At 38.7% G+C, this 27,326-nt stretch overlaps 1 protein-coding gene across 4 annotated transcripts; it reads right to left on the reverse strand.

The window, feature by feature from the left end:
- slka (STE20-like kinase a) lies at positions 1-27,156 on the reverse strand. Of its 4 annotated transcripts, none has more exons than XM_036574686.1 (19): positions 26,103-27,156; positions 21,319-21,483; positions 19,977-20,025; positions 18,750-18,899; positions 18,438-18,510; positions 17,984-18,178; positions 17,512-17,593; positions 17,269-17,400; positions 15,856-17,067; positions 15,638-15,768; positions 15,235-15,358; positions 14,699-14,878; positions 11,351-11,422; positions 9,223-9,352; positions 7,366-7,490; positions 6,418-6,606; positions 5,641-5,766; positions 3,949-4,062; positions 1-3,266 (listed from the first exon to the last, which is right to left on the reverse strand). In XM_036574686.1, exons 1-19 carry the CDS (start codon positions 26,250-26,252, stop codon positions 3,120-3,122), a joined length of 3,546 nt encoding a protein of 1,181 aa, XP_036430579.1. In that variant the 5' UTR covers positions 26,253-27,156; the 3' UTR covers positions 1-3,119. The 4 variants fall into 4 exon arrangements, with proteins under 4 accessions (XP_036430579.1, XP_036430578.1, XP_036430580.1 ...); XM_036574685.1 differs by lacking the exon at positions 11,351-11,422 and adding an exon at positions 12,211-12,303; XM_036574687.1 differs by lacking the exon at positions 11,351-11,422 and having other exon boundaries at positions 26,103-27,155.
- Between the last annotated feature and the right edge of the window lie 170 nt (positions 27,157-27,326).

Here is a 27,326-nt window from a genome sequence, read left to right on the forward strand (position 1 = left end):
TACAATGGGAGGATTTTATTTACAGCATGTCAATCAATGCAGGCTATTAGATACATTAGCCAAATTGACCTTGAAAATGCTTTAGACATTCCACCAAAGTGCCACAAGATTTAAACAGCAATGCCTAGCAGAATAATCCCCAGGATTTCACATTGTTTTCCCCAGTGGGAAGAATCCTGCTTTGCACTGCATTTTTATGCAGCTCTAAGAATTCAACTGAAGGATCTGCTAGTACAATGGGACTTTCCAAGACATACTGCATAATTAAACAGTTAAGATGTAAACAGTCATTCAGAGTGGTTTGATGTGATCTGCTTCAGTGTAGAGAAACTTACCAACTCAGATTTCTTTACAGTGGTGGTGATGGGAATTAGGTCTCACAATGTCTACAAACACAAATATAGCCATTTTATTTACTATCCAAAACCACTAATAAAGACTATGAGACTATTTTGCCTTCCCATGCCCTCCTAGCAACTCTCTGCCAAGAATGGGTCAAAAGCTGATCTCAAAACAACTGTAAAACAATGTCTCAGACATTAAGAAGTGCATTCATAATTATTTCATGTAATACTTTTTTATATGGGAGCTTTTTGAGGCATTAAACTCTTCAGCAATAAACCACTTCACATCAAACCACTTGGAATGACACAGAGTATCATAACAATTTAATTATACAGATTAAAAGGTGGAATTCGCCTTTAAAGAGAGCATGGCCCGTTGAGCTCAAGTTCCAAGTCAAATCCAGCATTCAGGATTTCAGCATGCAGGAGGCATATGGACACATTTCTCAACACTGTGAATGTTATACAGAAAAAAAATCTTGCAAAAATCATACTGTAAAAAACAGAACTGAATATGAAGTAAAAAATGTGGTATAAGCACTGCTGATCAGTGCAGATATGCGCCCTACTGCTGGATCTGAGTTCCAGCTGTACAGTACACTGTCTTAAGCCCAGAGCACTCTGAGAACTCATTTGGCCATCACCTTTCCCTCTGTCGCTATGCAACAAACCAGCCGAGCAGTCTGCACAGTCCCCAGATGTGAGGAGTCCTGCCAAGGCTGCTCAGCTTATAACATGAAAAAATGCAAAAGCAGGCTGCATCTGCGAGGAAGCATGTGTCAGACTTCACACACTGTTGGATTTCTTACACTGTAGAGGATAAGCCAATCACTACTATGGGACCTGGCTACTCTCGTATTGGGAGGAGAAAAAAATAAGGGCCGAATTCACGAAACTGTCTTAAGAAAGAAAATCTTAAATGTGCTTTTTCTTAACTTCATTCTTAAGAAGAAAGTTAGGGACATCTGTTACTCTTCAAAAATCCTCTTAATATTTCTCCTATTTTAAGTTTTTTCGTGAGCTGTATTTAAGAACATTCTTATGAACTTCTTAGTGTTTGTCTTAAGACCCTTAGCAAGTTTTTTTTCTTAAGAAAGCTTTTGTGAATCTGGCCCCTGAAATACAAACTGTTCCAAGAAGCAATTTGTGTCTAACCAAAGAAATGCAACAAACATTCTTGTAAGCCATTCGAGACACCACTGTACATCCAAGGCATCACTGTACACAGAATCAACAACGTCCATATCCTTCATCAGAAATTCAAACTGACTACAGTAAACAGAGAAATATGTGCAAGTTTGATATATGCAAATCTTCAAAAAGACATTTGATATATGCAAATCTTAAAAAAGACAAAACACAGGACCAGAACTAACTTTATAAATGATAAGGTTAACGTCTTAAAAAATAGGAAACTACTAAAAAGAATGGTAACATCTGTCTTCTCCTCCCTTTCTTAAATGGTTCGAAATTCTCATAATGACTGAAAACAATCATAATAATTATAATAATAATAATAATAATAATGACAATAAGTGTGTTGGAATGTAGGGTTTCATTTTCCCTTTCCATTCCCAAAAACTACTGCATATGCTCAATTTACCTAAAGGAACTGTAATAAAAGTTATTTTTGACATAAGGAAATTTTTCACATCAGGAGTGTTTTCACCACACATACTTATTTTAACGGTTGAGCTCATGCTGAGTAAAACACCTCAACCTCTCCTCATCAGGCTATAATGGAGGTTAACCTCTTCCTCTTTCTTTCCTTTAAGTCATGTATATTTTGAATTTGCAAAACTCCAGCTTAAGAGAGTGTTTAAAGATGCACGTGAGAAGTGCGGGTGTTATATTCCATTTTCACAACTATGTGGCTCCACATTACGGGTCCAGTAAGTACAGATACCTTGTTACATTCCTTGAGTTCATTCTGCAGTCTGACCACAAAGCAACATGATAAAAAACTGCATATTTTGCAAACATCATCTGCATATCAGTAAAGCACTTCATTTTGGGTGGGGGTTACAGACTTGTTAACTAAACATGCTTCCCCTAGTATGCCTCCCTAAAACCTGTATCGCAAGTAAAACAGGAACCCTATGAGACTGAAGTTCTAATTCTCATTCTGTTAATATTTGAGAGGCACAAAAAATATATATATTGTACATATACTGGATTCAAACATATAAAAGACTGAACCTTTAGACTCTAACAGTCAGAGAGAAAATATGAAAAGCAAATTCTCTGAGCTAGGCTTAAAGAAAAGGCAGCTTAATGTAATACAAAGCATAAACCTGTGCATCATAGCACTATATGTGTTGCCAATCTCTCTCAGTTACAAAGTGATTCCAAGTCACACTAAAACCTTCAAAAGTTTCACATCATTGATCCAGCACAGACTCTGAGTCATTTGTTCATTTCTAATAAGTAATTCCTCAAAAGAAAACATAACCATCTGAGTGTGCCCATCATTAATTTGTGCTAATGTCACAATCATGCAACACTCCCAGCAGACTAGAGAAATAAAAATAAAACGTTAATCCATTGGATTCATAGTCGTACAGCATGCCAAGGTTCTGCACTGCTGAAATGTTGCACTGTTGTTACTTTCATACTTATACATTAAAAAAAAAAAAGGGAAAAAAAAACATGCTGTTGTGATCAATTTTTCTCAAAACCCAATGTTCCTCCTGGCACATCCAGTAGAACAGAGACCGACCGTCAGGCTGAGCTGTTCTACCTTCTAGTGCCTGAGATACAGAACAATTACAGGGGTTATGAGCCAGAAGAGTGCACACTAGGAATGGGGTAGAACTTGGAGACTCTGCTTTGGGCAGTGGGGTTAAGGCACTCTGACTCTCCGCTCATCTTAAAGAAGACTTCCTGCTCTTGCAGCTTCCGAGTGAACTCCTCCTCAAGAGCCTGGCAGGAGAGCAATATGTTAATATTAGAAGGATTTTTATATATATTTTTCAGTATATGAGTTGGATTAACAACATCAGGACTATTTTCCTTGATTATATTTTGTAAATAATATGTGTAGGCCAGAAATGTACTTCAAGCAAGTACATGAACGCAGGAGCTTTGAGCTATGCAAACATGGCTTTGCGAGTTATTGCAAACTCATGTGTCATGACGCCATTCATAACGCAATGTAAGCAGAAGCTGCATTTAAGAGTTACAGCAAGAGGCACTGTAGTGACAGTAAGCCTGGCTAAACTGTCTCATACCGCCAACGTGCTTTCTGTCAGTTAACTATCATAGCAGACGAGCAGTTGGACGAGTCTCTTACAAAAATGGTTCGCTCATAAACATATGATGCATCACCTCTTCATGCTGACAGAACGAGTAAAGCAGCTCACATTGCTCTATTGCAAGTTTAGTTGTTTTGGCTGAGGGAATGACAGTAGATCTCACTGATTTGTCCTCTATCGCCCCTTTGAGTATTCTACCCACCACGGTAATGTATTAACACATGCTGAGTTTGTACAGAAGTGCCATGCGTTTGCAGTACGCTGGCCAGGCGTGAACATTTGCGTTCACGCTTGTGTTGAGCATGTTTCTGGCCTTTAAGCAAAATGCTGAATCTTTATTCATGTAGTACCTTCTTCCTGGGACGAAGTTTCTCTCTCCATTCTTTCAGCTCCTGGCTGTGCTCCTCGTCCAGCTCCTTCAGCTTCTGAGTCTCATGCTCAATCAGCAGGTGGCACTTCTCATTCTAGTTTTAAAATGTCAGAGACATCTGTTTAATTACACATACTTATTCCTTTTGATGAATTATGTAAGTCATGAATGTTGTGAAGTAGGGGATATTGGAGCACAATGCATTTTGTTTTTGTAAGAAGTATTTGAGCAAGATTAATCATTTTTATGCAAATCAACCTACACATCTCTGCTAAAGAAAATAAAAGTGTTAACTCTGTTTCCAGCACAGACTGTTTATGAACTATTCAACTTGAACCTCTTTAACTACATGAAATGTCCATGTTAGATTTTACTCTACATTAGTTTGAGCTCTGCTTTCCCCTAATTCCTGATACTGTTCCACTTTTCTCCAAAATTTCAAATATCAAAAAAAAGAGGAAAAACAAACAACAAGAAAAAGAAAAACAAACAACAGACAGCCCCTTTCACCACTGTCTGACATCACTCTGAATCGCTCAAGTCATATCTGTGCCACACCCCATGAGGCCTAATACCGGGTTTCAGAAAGTGCTAAATAGGATGCACATATGACAAATTCCTCTACATTATACTGGTAACATGGAAGCATATTATGTGCTCACAGAAGCACTTAGAAACGTCACACTGGATACTCATTAGGGATGCTTACTTCTGTGTGATTTGAGACATAGATCAATGCTGTCATATGAAACCTCATAGCTCAAATTCTTGTTTTTTTTTTTTAATAACAGTTAAATAATTTTAAACTATTCAGTCAAAAGAGGCAGAAATGCAAAATAACCCCCCTTAAACAGGGTTAACAGTAACAGAGGGGCTTGTTCTAACAGTTGCTAAAACGTCTGAAAAATTGATTTCTTTCTTTTTTTATATATATATTTTTTATACAATTAATTCAATACAGTTCTGTGTCATCTGAACCAGAAAGCTTTCCAACCTAAAATAAAAATATCCACATTGAAATAAATATCAGTAGTGGAAAAACAAATTTCTTTTTGACCGCAAAGTAGAACAGCAAATATCAGCACAATAAAATTTAAATACATTTAATTGACATGACACCTATAGCATATCTTTGCTGAATCTGTTCATAAAAACTTATTATTGATCGTTTTGCATTTATATGGGAGGATATGTAATTCTCTCATTGTTTATTTGGGTAGGCTTAGTTGTAACACTACATTAAATAATCCCACAGTGTGGAGGCTGTACTTTAGCCTGGCTAGCTCGCACTGTAAGTTGCTCATATGCTTCAAAACAGTACTACATTACATCCATTAAGAGGGTGATTTATATAATATCAGTGTGAGTCAGTAATCGATAAACACTTGGGAAGAAAATATTACTTTTATAATACAAAAACAGTCTTCAGGGTAAATCTCGAGAAATATCTGTCTGACTGCTGTCGATAATTCACATATGACGGGAATATGAGACAACCAAAGGCATATTCAACTTGAACCTCTTTAACTACATTAAATATCCATGTTACATTTCACTCTACATTAGTTTGAGCTCTGCTTTCCCCTAATTCCTGCTTCAGTTCCACTTCTCTCCAAAACATCAAGTATTAAAACTGGAAAAGTAAGAAAGTTGTCAGTAAAGTAGTGTGAACCTGTAGCTGTTGCAGCTCCCTAATGTTGGAGTCACACTGAAGCTGGAGGTCTCTCATCTGGTTCTCATGCTTCTGGTGCTGATGCAGCCTCTCATTCTTCTGGCGCTTCTCCTCCTGTACAGCAAACTGTCCCACAAAACCACAGTGAACACACCACACACCACCATTCCCGTGCACTTAAAATCTGACCAAAAATTACATTTTAATATTTTACCTTTGTCCCCAATACAGCCAATCAGCAAAAACATGTTTGGTGCCTGAGGTTTGCTTCTTTAGTTGTGCACTAGAGTTGTGAGAATTCAGCTAACAATTAATGGAAGTTACAGCCAATTCTAGGCTCAGCGCAATGCCTAAATCATTGGATACTTGCCTCAAGCCAGTCAGCTGGAGTAATCTCAGAGATGTTTGTGTGCTTATGTGGCTAAAAAAATGTCAGCAGCAACCTGCTTAAAATCTGAATTTTGTCTGTATGTTTGTATAATGTTATAGATAAAACTGTCTCCACATAAGCAAGTCTATTTGAGATTATTTAACAACTTGCTGATTTAGACATGCAGTTTGCATGATGCAAACAGATGGCTGCAAGCTTCTATTACATTAGCCTCATAGCACCAGTGCAAAACAAGAGAAGCAAACTTTAGATGCCAAATCGATCAACTACATAAGGTATACAGGCAAAACTAAGCAAATTTGATTTTACTCTGAACCATCACTTCAACACAGAAACTGGCATGAAAATGTCTCTCAGCATCTTCCTTGCTGGCTGCTGAGTTTTACCTGTTTAATTTTCTCTCTGTCCTGCTCCGGGGTTCCTGTGGCAGTGATGCGCAAGCTCTTCTTAAACATGGCCATGCGAGTCTTAGCCTCACTGCGCTGGATCTTTGGTAGACGGCCTCTTTCCTGAGCCTGCCTGTTCTTCATCTCTTCTATCAGCCGCTGGTTATAGCCCTGCATCTGTTCCATCTCCTATTATTCAGCCATGATCAAAAAGTTGCATCAGTGCACATACACATGACAAAACAACATGAAATTTACTGACGTTTTACAGTTTTCCAAATTATTTTGCACCAAATATTACAAAAATACTCCCCAAAAGAAGTAGCAGGACTGAAACCCCACTTAACTTCAGTCAAGCAATTTCTTGCTTTATGAATATTGAACTATAGTAAGGGAAGGTTGTCTGATCTCCCTCTGCTGTTGGCATTCAAAACGAATTAGAAGCGCTACACATTACAGGTGGTACAACATAACTTGCTGCGTGACCTCATATTCAGTTTTATTTGACTCCACATCAATGTTGGAAATGACTGATGAACAACAAAAACTAGTATAACACAGTTGTTGAGAGGGTTTCCCCAAATCATTCACATCACCTCCATCACACTTACAACAAAATGGCCCAAGTACCAAGACACTAATATTAAAATAGTTCAACTGTATTTTAAAATTCAGTTATATGACTCAGAAAAATATTCTTCTTTTATACTATATTCATACCTGCTGTACTTGTGTTGTTGCAAAATGACTGTCATGAAAGTTGCAGCTTTAAAGGGTTTTAAATTTATAATCAAAAATTTCCCTGTGATGAAATGAATAGCAATTCAAAATGTTTTGAACACACCAGCAGATGGCGTAAGCCTGCACTTTCCCTCCCCACAAAAAGTGTATCAAATGCAGGTTGAGAAAGTATTTTGCTAAAAATTGGATTCTAAATAATGCACTCGCCTTGTCGTGTCTTTTTAGAAGCTGGTGCCTCTGCATGAAGTACTGGTCTTTAAGCTGCTGTTTTAGTAACTGGTGCTTCTCCTGCAAGTGGCGCTCCTCTAGCTCCCACATGGCTGCTTCACGAGCTGCAAACAGGAGCATGACATGTGAGATATGATATATGAGAAGGGAGGGAGGGAAAAATGGTAGATCGCATATGATGAACATACACACCTGCACACCAAGAGCACACAGAACAGACACAATGGGCAACAGTTTCACCCAGAAAAGTATACAGGAAGTATACATGATAAGACATGTTTGAGGATACAGGCATTAGGTCATGCTAAACAAACAACAGACAGCCCCTTTCACAACTGTCTGACATCACTCTGAATCGCTCAAGTCATATCTGTGCCACACCCCATGAGGTCTAATACTGGGTTTCAAAAAGCACTATAAATAGGATGCAGGACTGACAAATTCCTCTACATTATACTGGTAACATGCAAGCATATTATGTGCTCACAAAAGCATCTGGAAAAGTCACACTGGATACTCATTACAGATGCTTACTTTGGTATGATTTGAGACATAGATCACAGCTGTCATATTAAAAACCTCATAGCTCAATTCTTGTTTTTTTTTATTCATAGCTAAATAATTCTCCTTCTCCTTAAAAAAGAATTTTAAATGATCTGCTATTGTTCACATTGTGTGAACATTTCATCATGAATGGGCTAATAGAAATGGTCCAAACATAAAAAAAAAACATTTTTCCTTCTCCTTAAAAGTTAACATTTAGAAAACATCAGGTTTTCTTATGGCAGAGACAACATACAATTTAGATATACAATTTTTAACCCTACTCATTTTTTGATTATACTACAATGACATGCAAAAATGTTAAAAATAAATAACAAAATGTACTTAATTGTCACTCACTGAACGACACAAAGTGTATTAAGAAGTTTCAGTTTCTGTAATTAACATTGCTATGTAATGGCACTTATGGCATGCAGCAAAAAGTGCATCTAGAACCTACAATACTGAACATAATGTAGGACCATTGTGTAACTATGATTTATAATAGTGAGTATGTACAAATTTTCTTCTTCATAGTATTTTGAAGTGATGCTGTAGTAATACTAAGATGCTGTAAGTAATACTACGAACAACATGGCAGCTACCCCACCCGCTCTTGGAATCTCACTTCATCAAAAATGTAAAAGTCGTCAGTCCTGTGGCTTGGTTATACATAAACACACCAAGTGTTTTACTTAATACAAGGTGAACATGAAATGGAACATTTTTACATACTTTCTTTCCCACCCTTACGAGCAGACTCAAATTCCCATTTTTTACAGATAGTATACAGATGGTTGGCGATCCTGAAGGAAAGCCAATGTGATTTGTATTCCAAACTCTCATCAGCCTGTGAGACAGTGAGTCAAGAAGTGTGGAAATAATACATGACAGAAGCAGGCAGTGAATTGTGATGCAGTAGGACGTTCAACCACTCATAAATTACATAGTGTTTTTCCATGATTGTATTATTCAACTCTATTCACAAATGCAGAATCATGTTGATAAAAGATTAAGAAAAGGTTTTCAAATGTACGCCTCTTTGCGCTACTGAACTTTTTAGTCCGTCTGCACAACTGATATGGATGCTGCCAGGTAATCTGCGTATTGGCCCTCGTCATAGTACTTAATACCCAAACTTGACCACCAGTCGCCACTACACTACAGTGATCACTTTGTTGCACAAATTTGCTCCAGCATCTAACTTTCACTAACCAATGTTATTTTGAGTTGTGCAAACTCATATTTAACCATGCAATCTGCCACAGTGGAGTAATTTAAATAGTGTCTGACCTCTCAAGAGCTGCTGCTTGTGGTTGAGACAGTCTCTCTCTATGGTAGCGATCTCCAGTTTGTGCTGCTGGATGATCTTCTTCAGAGCGCCATCCAGCTCCTGCTGCTGCTTCTGCAGAAACTCCTGCTCCTGTGGTGAGGAATGACAGAGACAGGAAGGAACGTAAGAGAGAAAATAATATAGATAGACACCACTAATTAGAGAATCAAATCACTGAGCACATAAAGCCTGTGTAACCATTAGCAAAAAGTAAAACCTGTGTAACCACTAACAAACAGAAAAATAACATTTCACACAGTAGACAGGTCAAACACTAGCACAGAGTATAGTACTGTTTCAAAGAGCACTCAGAGAAAAGTCAAACAAACTTACAGTAAAAACATGTCTTGTAACAAGACAACATCAACATTTCATGAATAAATGGTACAGTTCAATATGGATAGATGGAACAGCAGAAAACCAAGGTAGTACAGTATATATAAAAATCTACAGTACTGCACTCAATAATCTCAAGTATTCAAGTTACAAAACTGAGTTTACATTAAGATCAGGTGCCAAGTGTGTAAAATGTAACAGAATAAGCAACAAAGATAAACTGCTGAATGGTTCATAAGAATCGTGACATGAAAAACAATAACTATCGGCATATTTTTACCTTTTTTTCCACAATTTACATTCAACCTTTTTACATTTTCTTTAAAACTTTAACATTAAGTTTTTATTTACTGAACAGTGCTGTTGAAATGTGCATGAGAAGTTACCCTACTGCACATGTCCTAGTGAAGAGACAGTGACGATCATCAGCTTTTCTGTTTTTAAACAGAGCCCAGAAGCACACAGATAAAACAGTGTGAGTGAAATGTACAGAAACTCAACAGCAATTGGAGCAAATTACAGAACACAGTACAGTATGTTCAGAGAGACACTGCACCACTGCACAAACATAGCGACGGCACTCCAAAAAAAGAAGTGCACCATCTTGCTCACATGTGCCATCCCAATCATGAGGCAGTGCTAAAGTATCATTAATCAGCGTACACATGAATAGGTACAAAACGTCCAGCTTAAGATAAGCATTCAAAGGCCTGATAAGGTTGTTGTGCAATAAGTAAAATGTTGGCCTGTCTGTAAAAGGGACACTTATTACCATTTCATTTACCTTCCCTCACAAAGACTGTACTAAATTAGTATTTTTGCAGATTACACATAAATAACCTTTGTACATGCAAGACAACTAACATAAGCAGATAGTCTTGTTCAGGTCTGAGTTATACAGTATTGTTTAAGAGTTTGGAATCACTTGTCATGTTACTAACTGCTGCTATTTAATAATAACCTACACAGTGTAGACTGAAATACTATAAGGTAGATATTAAAAGCTATTTTAAGATGTTTTATAATATTTCAGCTGAACATCCAGAACATTAAATAACAATATAGAAATTATTAATAATTAATGTAAACAGTTTACTCTGATTTCTTAGATTGCATGAAGGCCGTTATTGGGCTTCTAGAAATCCGATAAAGAGAGCTGGATTTTAGCTCAGTAATTGCCTTTTTCAGTGCATGTACAGCCTTACTCTGATTTCTTTCATTTTTCTCAGTCTGCACAGGTGTGATAACAGGGCGCTGTTCTGGAAATAGCAAGAGGTGTTTAATACAGCACCCATGAGATGGCAGCAAACCACTTCTGGAGTGATGCTGAAATAAACTACATGTTTGAAGAAATGAAGAATGTAAATATTCTTTATTTTCTAGATGTACATTCATATTTTCTAGTAAAGTGACTCGATGTTTAAAAAAAAAAAGTTTTACACTACGTTTACATCACGTCTTATTTTGCGAGATTACTGGTGGTTTGCAAAGCCGAAATACGATTACACTGACCTGGAGTTTTCCCCATTATCTGTTTACATAAGTGCATGTAAAGCATTGAATGCAAAATCTGATTTTCTGCTGTTTCTTTTATCAGATTATTAAATGCATGTAAACACACTCCTTGTAAACAGTAATTCCAAACTTTTAAACAATAGTGTATGTTTGAGATTCTTTCTGCTTCCATATGTTTGGTGGTAGCCAGGCACATGTGAGCAGGGGTGAGACAGGGAGAAGGAGGGCAAAACTTACATCCTGCATCTGAGCGTTGAACAGAGCACATGAGGACAACTGAAAAGACTGTATCATAACCTGGGCCACGCCCTGTGGAGCAAAACACAGCGAACTCTACCAAAGTCAGGGACACGTACACAGGCACTCACGGCAGTTTATCACCCTTCAAAACGCATGCACACACACTTTCACTTTCTCACTCTCTCTTTCTCAGCTTTGGTTGTTGAGTTGGGATTTTGGGGCAAGGCTGTAAAACTGCACGCAACAAATGCAGATCCTCCAGGCCAAAGGAACAGCCTTGTTAAGCAGCAGGTGAGTCAGCATGTGCTCTTCAGGATGATCCTTCATTAATTCAGAGACCTTCAAATGGTTGTTGACTTGAAGCATTAATAGCAGCCACAGTATTAAGAGACGTAAGTAAGTATAAATTAGTCTGTTAACATCTAGTCATCGAGCCGCATTCGACATCAAACCAACCAAGGATTTTAAATAAATAAATAAATAACTAAATAAATAAATAAATAAGAGGTGCTGTCTAATGTCACCTGAACAGCACCAAAAACTGGAATTAGACCTCCTCCTTTAGGGAAGGGATGTGACAATTTAAACAGCAAGCCAAATTACCAAAGGACAAGCCAGGGTGTTAATTACTATTGTCTGTTAAGCCCTTTTCTGCTGTATATGGCAACTTCCATCACTTATTTTAGAGATGGGGTAACACCAGATCTGGGATGCCTTGCAGGACCTATAAATCCTGCAATGAAGAGTGCGTTATGTGTACTGCATGCATGAATGAGTGTGTGTGCACATGTATGTGCATGAGTGTGTGAGGAAAACATATGTTTGAACTGAGCATGTGATGGCTGGTGGGAATTTACCTCTTCTTGCTGAACAACAGCTAGGTCTTCCTTTAAGCGTTTCATAAGCTCTTTTCTCATGTGTTTGGGTGACAGGCAGACCTCCTGTTTGACCTAAAGCGTATGAGTATGCAGATGGTTGGGGAATTGAGGCTTTGCTGTGCCAAAGACGGAACACAGCTGCCATTATGTATTAGTGACAGATCATCATGCAATGATTGGTTTAAAAGGTAAACTTTACCAGTGCAATGATTAGAACCACTGAAAGCTAGAGACCCAGGCAATTTATGGATGATTTAGTGTAGACTTATGCTTAAATAAAGGTCTTGCAGAAACCTTAAGAATGCCTGCAGACAGCCTGGAAAGTCAAATTCAAGTTGATTATGTTAATAAAAATGTATTAGAGAATAGAGTATGCATAATCAGCCACCATGTCAGAAGTCAGATAAAAAGCAGAGACAGAATAGTGAAAGTTCTAATGATGAAACAAGACCTCTACCAAATACCGTTTCATAAATGTTAAAAAGAGTAGCACTTCAGCGTAATCTCTAAAATGATGCACACTTTAATAGAACTAAGAGTAATAGTAGGGATGCAATGATTATGAAAATTACAGGCCAATTCCAATGTCCAATATCTTTCATATGCATATCTGCCAAATTATTGTACAGACACATACATGTTTACAAAATGTACAAACTGGGACATCTACTTGCATCAGCATTACGATGAAATACAATATTTATTTCTATAGGGATACAAATGCAGAACACTGAATAAAATACAAATTTTTCAGCATCGCCTAAACATTCTCTTTGGAACGCCAAAGATGCTGATAATTTTTAAACAATTATCTGCTAATACCAATATGATTCCGATGTCATCATGCATCCCTAATTAATAGTATTCACCTGAAACACATGAAAGGGAGCAAGGTTTGTGGCAAGAGACCCTGTGACCATTCCCTCCAGTGCCAGTTGTTTACTCAGAAAACCAGGAAATATTAAAGGGATACTTCGGCCAAAAGTGCTAAAGTAGCTTACACTGAATGAAAGCTAGGAGACCAGTTAGCATGCCTGATTTGCATAATGCTATTTGGCGGTAATTAACAAGCACTATTCCTTTAAACATTCAGATTCCATCTCTTGATTTTTACTGTGAGCATCTCTATTTCATGACTGGCTGAACAGCTGTGGCAGTAGAGACTTTACGTCAGTAAGGTCAGTCCAGCATCAAGAAAAAGTTACTGAAATAAAATGAGATTTTGCTCAGAGGCAGCCTTTACTCACAATGAAATATAATGGCACAAGAGGCCTGTTACCATTTCCCTGAACAGTAGCCTTTAAAATATATCCTGGTGTGCACCAGAGATCACCATAAAATCTGAAAGAAAAAAGACTGAAACCCCCCAGTTACGTATACTAAAAGTAACACCAGAATTTTTTTGGACTAAATTGTGATTTGGCAGTTGAAGCCCTCCACCAGTCCCACACTCCAGAGCACATTCACACAAATCAACATTAGTAACATCTTTAAAAAATAAACAATAAGCAACAGCATATAGATTATTAAAACACACAAATACACTGTAGTAAAAATTATTCATAAACAATGCTAATTACAGTTTCTTACTAAAGCTTATTTTTTTTTATATTGTACAACTTAATAAACATGAAGGATAAATATTGCTGTGTAATACATTGCCATATCTGAATGATTAAGGCATTATCATGCAGATGGAAAGAGTTAAAAGCCTCAGCTGAATTCTGTAGTGACAGCACATTTGAAAACGTCAAGCTAAAAATAAACAAGGCTATATAGACACACCTCTATTAAAACCACAATCGTATTCCAATCATGCCAAGCAAGAGGCTCCAGCATTTACTGAAAAAAAAACATGCATGACGACAATGGACAAGCACCAACGTAAGCCCTTAATAAAGCCTCTTTTAAATCTTATTTAGGCCATGTCTGTTTTCACAGAGAGAAAAAAAATCCCATTTAAAAGTGAATCTTAAAGAAAGAAACATGCAGCCAAATGACAGAGAACAATTCACCCTTGATCAGTTTCTAGTTAGTGTTTAAAACTTGCTTTGATGTCTGAAACTGCGGTTAAACTGAGCCAAAATGTGTCGACTAAAGCCAATCAACACTTTGCCCTGGATGAATTGTAAGAATGAACACAAAGCAAAGCTGCTAGGAAACTGTTTGCAGGATGACCTCAAAGATAGATTCACATGCAGCTAGAAGAAGCAGCTAGTCCCTGTGATCTGCAACAGAGCTACAAGTGCGCATTCCTTGTGGAGAGATCACATTTTCAAGGGTATAAAAGCTTTTGTGAAGACTGCAGACAGAAATAAAGAATTCAGGAAAAAGAGCGATTAATGCAACCATCCTCAGCCCCTGCAAAGCCACCACACAAAAGCAGACAAATATGGCAACAAGTTTGTGCCATAGCTCTACAAAGACAAACAAACGACGGTAAACATAACTGCTCTCTAGTCCTTACCTCCTTCTTGCGATTCTTAAGCATGTTCTGGAACTTTGAGAGCTCCTTATCCTGCTCCGATTTTATCCTTTTAGCCTCATCCCTCAGTCGATTGGTGTGGTCTTGTTCCATACGCTCTATGGTTTGCTTCTGCTGCTTTTCCAGGTTCTCCACCTCCTGGTCATACTGGCGCTTCTTACCCTGAAAGAAAGATTGAGAAAGAGAGATTGATAAAGAGAGAGCTGCACAACACTGATGAACACCAGGTAATCTGAACTCTCTGAACTGTGCTTCTGCACACAAAAAGCAACTGCAACTGAGCTCACTGTGTCAGCAACTCAGACATATAGGAAATTCACACATAAATGTCTTAATTATAGAGTTAGTGGGTCTCAAATTCCTCAAAATACTAGAGGGCTACAGCACTTCCAGCACACATCCAACTTACTTAGTAATATCAGGGTAAACTATGCAACACCGTGAGCCTCCTCAATTTGATTTTAATAACTCTATAGCAGAATGAGTGATATTTATTCTGAGAACATCAAGGCACTAACTGTCATCTCCTGCTCAAAGCGCCGGAACAATTGCTCTCTCTGTTGTTGCAGCTTATTGCTGAGCTGTTGATGGGCTCTCTGCTCCTCCTTCTGTAGCAGCCTCAGCTCACGCAGCTCCTGACGCCTACAGCAGGAACACACATCATTTCACTTAACATGCACCACAGCAGAGCTAGACATGCTGCTACCACCAGCAAAGGAATTTGGAAAAGCGAGCCACAACATTCTTTTTTCGAAAAGAATTAAATTCCGCATTATTTTACTGATTGGTGTTCATGTATGAAAAAAATATATTTTCTGACAGTAGTAAAAAGTCTGAGATCACTGGGTAAATAATGAACAAATCCAAGATGGCATTACTTCACTATAAAGATAAAAAGAAGGTAATCATAATGGATGTTACCTCAGAAACCTTAGTTCCTCACTCTTGGTGTCATTGTCAGTAATTATCTTTGAAGTGGTGACGCTTACTTCCACACCATCAACCAAAAACTTGCGAGTCTTTTTCAGAGTCTTCTTCTGACGTCTGGTGTCCTGTGAAGGAAAATTAAACTTCCTAAGTATTATTTAGTCATTTTATTGCATCATCATCATTTCTTAAATGATGCAATACAATCTTACTTGAATAGAAACAGATCCCTCCTTGCTTTTTGATAGGAAGCTGGAGATAGAAAGATTTATGTCAATGCTGTTGGTATCTGCTGCAGAACTACTTCCAGAATCAGAATCCTTCTCAACATCAGGTTTAACTGCTGCAGCTGAGTTTTGTTCCACAACCCCCTCAGGAGCTGCTTCATAGGATGCCAACTGCTCCACAGTTGTTTCTGGAACCTCTTTAGATGCACTGTCTTCATCCTCTTTTTGCCCATTGATTGCAATGACAGGTTCCACATCCACAGAGGTCTCCTCACTTTCATTCACTCTTTTCTCTTTCTCAGAAGGAATGTCTTCTAGAACTGTATCCGCTGGCATCTCAGTTTGGCCCTCATCTGGTCTTAACTTAGACTCTGTTTCAGCTTTAGGCTGGTCCTCTAGATCTTCCTGCTGGGGCTTTTTGTCTTCCTCCTCTTTTTCCTCCACCTTCTCTTCTTTCTCCTCCCCTACAGGCACGTCAACAGGTTCTTCTTTGTCCATATTCTCCAACTCCTTCTTTTCCATCTCTCCTTTAGCCTCCACTGAGTCCCCTGTCTCTCCTGGGACATCTACATTAGCCTCAGTCAATTCAATAATGGCTACTTCAGGAACACTGTTATCTTTGACCTCTGTTATAGTTACTTCCTTTGGTTCAGTACTTTCTTCTCCTACCTCTGTGCCAGTTTCCTCTGTCTTCCTCAGCTCTTGATCTTTTTGAACCTCATCAATTTTCTTTTCCTCCTCATGGTTCTCCGATTGCTCTTCTGTCATAACCTCCTCCTTCTCCTCCTCTCCTGTCTCCTCACTGACAGTCACAATCTTCTGGACAGCAGTCTCCTGGGTCTCTGTGTTGTTTGGTGTTGGAGCACTTGGTTCTTCAGCAATCTTCTCCTCAGCAACAGTTTCTGGAGTCTGGATTTCTTCATGCTTTGACAAGCTTATGTCTCCAGCATTTGAGTTTTCAGCACTGATGTCTCTTTCAGTGACCAGTTTTTTCCTCTCCTCCTCAATACGATCAGCTTCTCTGGAGTCCAGACCCACAACTGAGGTCCTCTTGCTGTCCTCAACTGTGCTAGGTTCTGCCTGTGGCTCAGCACCCTCAGAAATTGACTCTGGCATAGATATATTCTGAGACAGCTTGTCATCCTCTAAGCTGCCAACACTGGTTTCTGACAGCGCTCGCTTGTGTCCTGGCACATCCTATGTTCACAATCAAAGGGACATGGAAAAATGGTAAATTGTAATGATAAATTGTTTTTATTTCGGCTGGTGCTTTAAGGCTTCCTAAAGGTACTACTAATGGAACACAAAGAAAAAAATTAACTGTATACTAAAATTAGTTAATGTTTACTACTGATAATCTCTCATGATTTTTAATGAGTGCACGCAGCACTGACATACCAGCTGTGTGTCTGGCTCCTCTTCCTCCTCCTCTTCTTTGCCTTCCTCAATCTCTTCAAACACTTCAGCTTTGGCCTCAGCAATTAGCTCACGCAAAGGTTTGTTATCAATTACACTTGAAACAAATGGATGCTGAAAGACAAATGAGATGAACCACTGTACCATGAAACAGCACATCTCAGCAAAAGCATTGATCACTTCTTTTAGTTTTAGGAATCCTCTGTTCCTTTATTGATCAGTCACCTGCAGGAGCTGTGTTGCACTCCATCTCTGATCAAGATTCTTATCCAGCGCTTTCTTCAGGAAATCACTGAATTCTGGAGACCTGTTTAAAACAGTAAAGAATCTAAAAATCCATGCATTAACTGAAAAAGGCTTCATGGAGACTTGATGATTAAAAAACACAACAACTGAGTGATGGAATTTTGCACAATTTCAGGCTACCCATGAGGCAATGCTCTGGGTGGGCGACTGCTAATCTGATTCATCGTTACTCATCTGAGCAGCCTGCAGCCTGGACACATCATTATTTTGAGATAAATTCAGAGGCTCTGTTTCAAAACCAAGTAAAACACAGCGTTCTTCAAGTTATTCCTACACTGACTAGAGACTCAAAAGCAGCAGACTGAATTTTGGTAAACATTCATTCATTTTCAGCTTCACAGCTGAAGAAAACAAGAATGTACACTGTTCATGGCTATGATTCAGCCCTTACCACCGCGAGGGCTGCAGGAGTGTGGGGGGCTCAGACTTGGCTATTTTGAGCAGGACTCTCATAGGGTTCATCTCGTGATTGGGTGGCTCAATCTGTGCCAGCTCAATCAGTGTGATCCCTAGGGACCAGATGTCCGCTTTGTAGTCATATGGCCTGTCCTTCGATGTCTCACACATCACCACTTCAGGAGCCATCCTGCAGACACAAGTGGAGTGAAATGAATGATACAGGACAAAAAGAGGTAAGAGACAAAAAGGAAGAAAACTGTTTAATAAATCTCAGCAAAGTTTGATCCATTATTTCCTAAGCCTATTTCTTATGGCATGATGAAATAATGAAAGGATGAAGGATATATTCAAATAAAGAAGAAAAATCTATCCGCAAAATCTGTTTTGTTGTAACAAGCTAAAAATACTAGTTTTCCAGAACAGAAAGAAATGAGCAGATGACTAACCAGTAAGGAGTTCCAATGAAAGAATCTCTTCTCTGTAGGGTCTTTGTGTTCTTTGCAGACACTCCAAAGTCAGCTGAGTGGAGCAATTGATCCAGATTAAAGACATATGTCAGATGTCAGCAAAGCCATAGCCAACAAGACTTAAAGGAGAAACATTTTTTTGTGAAGCCCTTAATGTATTAAATCTCAAAATCATAGTAAAAGGAATATTAATATTTTGCTGCTGGCACGCTATATATCTGAATTAACAACATATACTGCTCATCAGATTGCTACTGAGCATAACTGAACACAGCTGGCATGGGCCCTCACCCAGCTTGACGTCACCATCTGAGGTAAAGAGAATATTTCCAGCTTTCAAATCTCTGTGGATGATCTTATTCTCGTGGAGATAAGCCAGCGCCTCCAGGGTCTGTTTACATACCACCCGAATCTGTGGCTCAGTCAGTGGCCGCTCCAGCTCTGAATACATTCATGCACACACACACACACACACACACACACACACACACACAGTCAGCAAGTGCCTGTCATTATAAAGAGTCACAAAATATTATACACTGCTTACTTCTCATTTACTTGCTAACAGACATTGCCAGGTGCCAGGCTGTAGTGGCTAGTCTACTCTTATTTTGGTCTCTCAAACAATTTGAACTACACATAGGAATCTAAGTTAGAACAAGCACTATTTCTCTCATTAGTTTCCTAGCCTTTTTAAATATGCCCTTGGCTAACTGATAACAGTACACTCTTGTGACAAGAGACCCATGACTGGGCCCCTGATAAGGGGGAAGTGAGGTCTACCTTAAAGAGACAGAAGAGAGAAGGAGTCATACCAGCACAAACAATGAGTCAACTCTACTGCTCAAACAAAATCAATTCCAAGAGGACTACGCCTCCTCACTAACTGCACCTCCTACAAGCACTTCAGCTGCAGGTGAAAAGTGGGAGTGCTGACATGCATCACATAATAATAAGCACTAATCTTAGGTTTTTTAATCACTCTAAAACCAGCACTCTTTAGCTGTGATTTTTTTATAACCTATAATCTAAAAATCTGAAAGTTGTTCGAAGTGGAACCATGCGGGTGCATGCTTTGTGATAAGACCCAACCTTCAGATGCAATACAGAAATTACTTCATTAGAAGAAAGTATATGATCCATTAGACTTGCTCTTGTGGTTGACTATGACTGTGATGCTACTGGGCTGTCTAAGAAACAAAGAGCATTGGCATTTTGCTACTATAATGCACTCCCGTAACATTTACTGGAAAAAATTGCGTAGGAGGCTTCCAGAAACATATCCAAATAATACAGCAGAAAAGGCTGAATTGCTTAAAAAGACACTAACCACTCCTTGAAACTGGAGCTTCGATAATTATATGCTTGGATCTCTCCAGTGTCAAACTGAGCATAGCATACTGTGTGGCTGTTAGGTTCAGGGGAATGGAATACCACTTATTTGAGTGTACCGTTTAAATGATTCAACTGTTCTCTATGCTGCTTTTCCCCAACTATAAAAAAGAAAGTAAAACTTACCCAACATAACAGCATCAACCGCACCTCCTGCACAAAACTCAATAAGAATCTACAGAGAGAGAGAGAAAGAAAGAGAGAGAGAGAGAGAAAGAGAGAGAGAATATCTTTTTATTATAAACTCCACTCAGTTACATTCAGTTTCAAGGCTTCCAGGACAATTATTAATTCATCTAACTTACTACCTCATTCATACGCTTGCTCTGAATTCACCTTAAGCAACAAACAGCAAAGGAAGGCTAAAGCATTTGCAAAATGCATGCTCACAATCAGAAGTTATCTGATTACATGATCAGATTTTGGCTTTTAGATCCATTTAGAATAAAATAGCCAGTTTTCAGCATTCATTCAATCCATAAGTCAACACAAAATCTGATATAGGCTTGCAGTGATTAAGTCCATTAGACAGCTGCAATGCAATTATGTACCATTATGTGAAACTGCAGTCATTGGCAAGGTATAAAATTTCAGACTTTGACTAAAACGGTAAAAGCTTGTAATTCACACTTGTAATTCATACATTCATCCATGTCATTCTGACCAGAGCCATGGATGAATGGTTAGAAGTATCAGCCGATTTCAGCAAAAACTGATACAAGTCATAAACTCTGTACTTTCAAAGAAAGGGTAGCTACTAATTTTTAATATAGGTAGCTACTATATTAAAAATTAAACCATTCTTTTTCATTTTTTAAAGCTTCTATACAGTACAACTATCATTAATTGCCCAGCAAAGCAGAGCGCAGATTTTGCTCATCGTTGCATTAATATTTTAGAATTCTGTCACAGATCCTGTACGCTGTGGGAATCATCTCTCAGTCCATTTAAAGCTTTTACAGCTGACTGGCTTGATATGCTCTCCCAGTTTTAAGCAAACATGACCACGCTGGTGGGAGCCATGCATTAATCTCATCTGATGAGCCCGTAGGAGCAGGCTGGACTTGTCTATAATTAATGCATGAGTACTTTCTCTAGTCATTTGTAATAGACCATTATCCTGCCAACCACAGAGAGGCGGTCATCTGAAACCACCTGGCCCTATATGTTTTATGAGTTCTGTAGGAGAATGAAAAGGATCCATTGACGAGTGTAGACAGTAGACTAGGAGAGCTAAACACTGTCTCACACATTAAAACTGAATTAGGCATCAGCAAAGCAGTTTCTACTGTCACTGTTAACACGCATAACACACTTATTAACCAGCCAGTCTAATTTGTGAGTTTGTAGCACAAGCAACGCAACCTCACTCTGCCTTGACCCTCTGAGGCGCGTCTGTATTTATAAGTATAGCTTATGCAAAACCACTTGGTCACAAACAAGTAACTACAACTGAAGGAGAGCTCACCCATAGTTTGCTCTCGTAGTAGTAGGCATCGAGTAGTTTGACGATGTAATGATGATCACAAGAGGCAAGTATGTCAATCTCTACCATGTAGTCTTCCAGCTCTTCCTCTGTCTTGGTATCGATCACTTTAGCAGCAGCCAGAACACCTGTTTGCTTACTCTGAGCCTGTGACAAAACAATAAGTAGAAGATGGATGAACAGGCAACAAATCAATATACAAACGTACAGAACAGGTAAAACGGCATAAAACATAATGTACGTCATACCTGCACACTCGTTTGAGTTCTTCTTTACCTAACTTAGCATTCAAAAGCTTCATCTTTTGTTAACCCTTAAGACCACACCATAACTCAAACACTCTTGCTGATTCCTGACAATATTCAGGGTTAGGATCTTTTTATCACCATTTTAAACAAAAATATTGTATCAAATAAATAAATAATTAAATAAATACAGGGAAAAATGGACGTTTCTTAACCATGGACATGACATTTAGTTACAAAATAATAATGCCACCGCCAAGTATAGCTTTTATTTTATAGATTTTAGCTCAAGGCTGAACACAGCCACACTGCCCATTTTCTCTGAGAGACAGAAGGGAGATATTTTAAAAGGCAAACCACACAACCCATTTAAGCCCACTGGCAACTAAAGTTGCAATAGTGTATTCCCTCATTCTCTTTTAAAAATCTACTAAAAGTACTGTATACCCGTTTAAACATTCATATTTAAAAGAATACAAACGCATGAAGGGGTTTTACACATTTCAGGAAAATCTGGACACAAATGGATTAAGGAACGAGAAATAGCCAAACACAAGTCAATTTTTTTGGGTGTAGTTTTAACCATTGACTGACATTCAGCAGAGGAAGCTGAGCACATCCTCAGTCTCTCATTTACCCGCTGCAGAGCTGAGAGACTGAGACAAACAGGGACTGCAGGCTAACTAATAGATTTAGCCAATTATGAACAACCGTAAACATATATACATTTAGTATAAAACATAACTCACCCAATGCTCAATCCTGAAAAAAATTTATGTTCACTTATCAAAGTTACAATTTCATATTTCAAATGAAAGTTATTTCATAACAGAACTGAACTTGGATCAATAGTTAGAAGTAGAATATCTATTCACAGAAAACCAGTTAAACTAACTTTAATAATACATTACTATAGGTCACTTCTGTATCATCACTGCTATCCAGGTAATCAAAAATCCAGTCAGTCTCCTCAGCTGACATAACATTACAGCACCTTGTCCTGGCATCTCTGGGACATCCTTTGTAAAAATGAATGAATAATGTCTAATGAAACTGAAAACTGGAATTTTACTATAAAAATAAAGATAATTTTAATTATTGTTAATTATGACATCTAAATATGATTGTTTTGAAGGGCAGTATTTAGAACAAGTATTAAAATACTAGTTTGGAAACACCAACATGCATTCAAAGCCTGTACAATGTTGCATGGGTCAACCAGGCAAAAATACAAATGCACAGGACAAATCCTTCTTTAAGAATGAAACCAAACTCATAAATTTGAGTAATGGCTATAAAGGTCATGCTAGACCAAACAACAGTAAACAAATACCCAACTGATATTACAGCAGCTGACATGCTGATCATTTTTGGTTCCTAGAACGCCGCTGTTTTGAACATTATCATAGGATAACTGTGGTAGGGATGTAACGATACACTCAGCCCACATTTCACTTCATTCACAAAACTGAGTTCAGTATTATCGAAATATTTCTAATAAAATTCCAATATATAAAAATGATGACTGTAATCATGTTGTTGCACAACTTACAACACTAGACCTGGGAGGCAGGAGAAGTTCAAATTATCATATTAATGGCATAATTAACTCAAAGTCCATTCTGCACAATCCATTGTCACAGTTTCACATTGCGATATCACGTCACAATGCATGGTTACACCTCTAATCTGCAGGCAAAAAAGACACTGTAGAAAAGTGTACTCCCTCTGACCTACTTAAATACATATGCTCTCCTTCCCAGCTTCACACACTGCCAATTGCAGCAATCTACTGCAGCTAAAACAATCTTCCGTGTTTGAAAAAGTCTTCAAACCAACCAGGCCATCCTACTAGATAACGGACTTATTGCAAATCTGGCAAAATACTGACCTTGTTAACAAATAAAATTAAAATGACTGTGATCTATAAGTGTTATGAAACTTTTATGAGCAACATTTCAACTCGCAATGAACAAGAAATCCCCTTTAGCGCTCTAAATTCTGCAGCTTAATTTCTCTCTGCAACTGCTTCAGTCTTAAAATAGCATTCTTGTTTAAAAAAAAAGCAGAAGAAAAAAGAGGAAACAACACAGGGTTGCCTCATCAGGAGGAGTGCTAAGAACAGTTTGAGAAAGCGCTAGTAAACTCCTTACACCAGCCCTCCGTGCTAAAATAATAATTCAGTTCATATCTGGGGTCTCTGCTAATTAGCATATATCATTAGCAAGATTTGTTACTGCACATCTATTTTGAGAGTGTAACAGCAGGAGTGGCACGCAATTTCATTCCACACTTCCCAGTCACAACTGGGTGTGCCAATGCTATTTTGGGAAGAGCTTCACGAGTAATGTTTATGGATACCAAAACACAGAAGAGTGGATGGAGAAAGGAACAAGTGAAGTATGTGTGTGTATGGGTCAGACTTTCTATTTACACAAAGCTTTACGTCACACTCACTCTGGTTCCCTTTGTATTAGCCAACGCCTGTCCTTGGTGTAATCAGTGAGGAAACGGATGCAGCTTTTGCTCAACTGAAACTAACTAGCCTGACACCTTATACTCAAAGTTACACTGCAACACTAAGTAATTTTTTCACATTAAAAGCAGGAACTCTTAATTTCACACTGCCGCCACCCTTCAAAGCAACTGGTTCGCAGAACGCAGTACTGTGATACATGTCTTATCATCACGCAATTAACAAAGTAGTTATACTAGTTATACTGCACAGATCATTTTTTTCATTTAAAAAAGGATGTTTGCTTTGAGGGAGGAAATTTCACAGTCATAAAGACTGATAGGTCAGAAATTCAATCAGATATGTTAGCAATCCCTAAATAGGAGGGTGGGCATTAAATCTTTGATGTGACACATGTTGATAGTTTTCCCCCTCGCCCACCCACAGAGGCACAGGTTCCCCTAGTTTACAGTGAATGGGAGGAGACACAAGCTTAGTGCCTCTCAAACAAATCAGTCTGCTGAACAACTATCTACCTTTTCAAAACATAAAAAATCTTTGTGTGATCGTAAAAACAAGCATGGGTGAGAGGAAGTCATGAAATATCTTACAAGGTATACACAGAATCGCCCACAATCGTAATTATGAGTTTTATTCTTTCATTTGAATGCTGCTTCTACACTTATACCGTAGATAAATGTAGTCAGTTGCCACTTACTTTCTATGTACAACTTTACTTGATTTCATGTTATTTAAGCAGGCGTCCAATTTTCTGTTTAAGAATCGCCAATTCAGCCTGTTAAAGAGCAAATACTGTTATTTATCATGAAATTTTAGCTAATAAACCTCATGACCGGTGGATGCCTATATCTTACAGAACTAGCCTAGCTAACCCACCTAAACGTGAAAACAATGTCAATGCTTTAACTCACACTTCACAGCAGGTTGCTGAACTATACAAAACTTTGTATTTCTCAGGGAAACACTAAAACAATGGGCCTACAAATCTATCCTTCAAGAATCACCAGATCTTTCCTAGAAACTTCCTTATCATTTGGTTTGGAAAGAAGGAAACCATGACTCAATTAAAGCAATAACTAATATTTTCTGGCTAGAATTCCACTGAACTACACTCTGAAAAAGATGGTGCTTCAAGGGTTCTTCAGTAAAGAAAATGGTTCTATATAGAACCACAAACACTCAAGAACCCTTCACATGATTAAAGGGCTCTTTGCGTCACGAAACAGTTCTTCAGATTGATGGAAAATGTGCATGAATGTGCTATAGATGGTCTCCCATCTTTTTTTAAAGAGTGTAATGAAATAGATTCACTCTGTACTTGTTCTTACTGCATTAAAAAAAGGAATGAGGTAGGTGGCATCTTGGCAACACCCAGTCAAGTGCACTGAAAAGGCACAATACATTCCATAACAGGGAGTAGTAACAAAACATTTAGACTACGCAAGAGAGGACTGATTCTTCCTAGTATTGTCCCTCGCAAGCACAGCCTTTAGGGTCTTTATCTGCTTATCAGCTGACGGCTCTAACTGCCATCTTAATATCAGCAAATGTCAAAGTCTAGTTTCATATTATCATTTGGGCATGTGTAAAATACCCCAAAGTGTGTTTTCACACCACTACTGTCACATGACTCCAAGTCATGTACACTAAGCATCATAAGGCAGATCTTTTGTATCATTACCTTACTATATCAGTTCATAATGGGGTTCCCTTGCAGCCTAATACAGTGAAGTGACACTGAATCAGTTAAGGCTATTATTGTCGACTCAGTGTATATGGCAAAATGGTACTCCTCCACAAACTGTACACAGTCAGTCAGTCAGCAAGAATGAGTAGTGAATGAGGATGCAGATAAAGATGGCATGGCAAAACTGGGCGTGTAAGACTAACATCTTGTCAGCACAGTAGCCTCAAATAGAGGAAACAGAGGTTTTGAGATGTGTCCATGTGATGTTTCTGATGGAAACTGAATGAAATCCGGCAAAAAGAGATTTGCTGTACACCATCCATGATCAAAAGTAACGTTATTTTGTTGAAACCCTTACCTTGTATACCTTCCCAAAGGCTCCATCTCCAAGCTCTCCCACAATCTCCCACTCCTCCTCTGGATTAACGTCTCTGTGAACGTGTTCATACTGTTTCTTCTTTTTCTCAGAGCCCAGCTTGAATATTTTCCGTAAATTGAAAAACGACATCTTTGCCGCGGAAATGTACCGTTAGATTATCAAAAACGGCCGCTAACGGCCACTGAGCCCAACTCTAACTAAGTTTGCTAACTAGCTAGCTCTCAGTCACAGACCCTTAGCTAACTCGTACCACACATTTAACTGCAAGTGATAGCGCTGTTTAATCCCGGATACTGAAAAACTATCAGTATGTCAAGAACTGACCAAATTTAGATCGTTTTTGTGGCCTGTATCCATCAACACATCCATAACTGTGGCAGAAAATCACCCACAACTCCGTCCATAACTGCTCGACTGAAGAGAGGTAACGTTTGAGAACAGCAGTCAGTCTTTCTTCCTCGGTTAGCAGGCGAGTTCATCGGCTACATCTGTCTTCTGGTTCCTCTTGTACAGTTTCTACACTCTGTGAATAAAAGGCTAGTGTGTACACCTTCAAATGTCCACTCTCGAAAGATGTCTTCACGCTGTCACGGTGGGTAAAATAAACGAAATCGCGGTGTCTCCGGTTAGGGTAGCTAGCCTGCTACGGCTACAGAGTGAGCGAAGCGGATGCGGATGCCCGAACTCCTCGGAAAAGCCACAGTATCCACACACACACACACACACACAGTCAGTCTGGGATTACGGCCCAAACGGCCCCTGAGCTCCTTCCTGGGTAAAGAAAAGAAAAGAAAATGAAACCCGGGGTGAATTAAATCATCTACAAGGCTGTAACACCGGTTCACAGGGCAGAAACGCTGTGTTAATCTAAACGTCCGTTCTGCTTCTCCACACTGCTCCACTCCCAGCTTCTCCAGAAAGACGCGAGCCGTTCGCGACCTACCAAGCGCATGGAAAAAGCGCGTGCCTACACGGCGGCAGCAAACAGCGACGACGACAATGATGATGATGATGATGATGATGAGAGGCTTTGCGCAGTCGCAGTTCAAATTAATGGTGACGCTGTGAAGCCTGCTGGCGGTCAGTCTTAGCATTACCTCAGCTCTCTCATTAAGTGTCAGTTTGTTTGTATGTACTGTACATTGCGACCGAGCAAATGTTAAAATAATATGTTGGTAAAATGTGTCAGACAGTATCGGGTTT

Source organism: Colossoma macropomum, unplaced genomic scaffold (genome assembly GCF_904425465.1).
Source record: "Colossoma macropomum unplaced genomic scaffold, Colossoma_macropomum, whole genome shotgun sequence".
Lineage (NCBI taxonomy): Eukaryota > Metazoa > Chordata > Actinopteri > Characiformes > Serrasalmidae > Colossoma > Colossoma macropomum.

Excerpts from the sequence above, each read along its gene's own strand:
- slka (XM_036574685.1), bottom strand. The coding sequence starts at position 26,252 with ATGTCGTTTTTCAATTTACGGAAAATATTCAAGCTGGGCTCTGAGAAA. Across the intron at positions 17,401-17,511 it reads GTGCAACACAGCTCCTGCAG|CATCCATTTGTTTCAAGTGT; the intron begins GTGACTGATCAA and ends TTTGTCTTTCAG. Across the intron at positions 12,304-14,698 it reads TTAAGAATCGCAAGAAGGAG|GTCAAACAGGAGGTCTGCCT; the intron begins GTAAGGACTAGA and ends CATACGCTTTAG.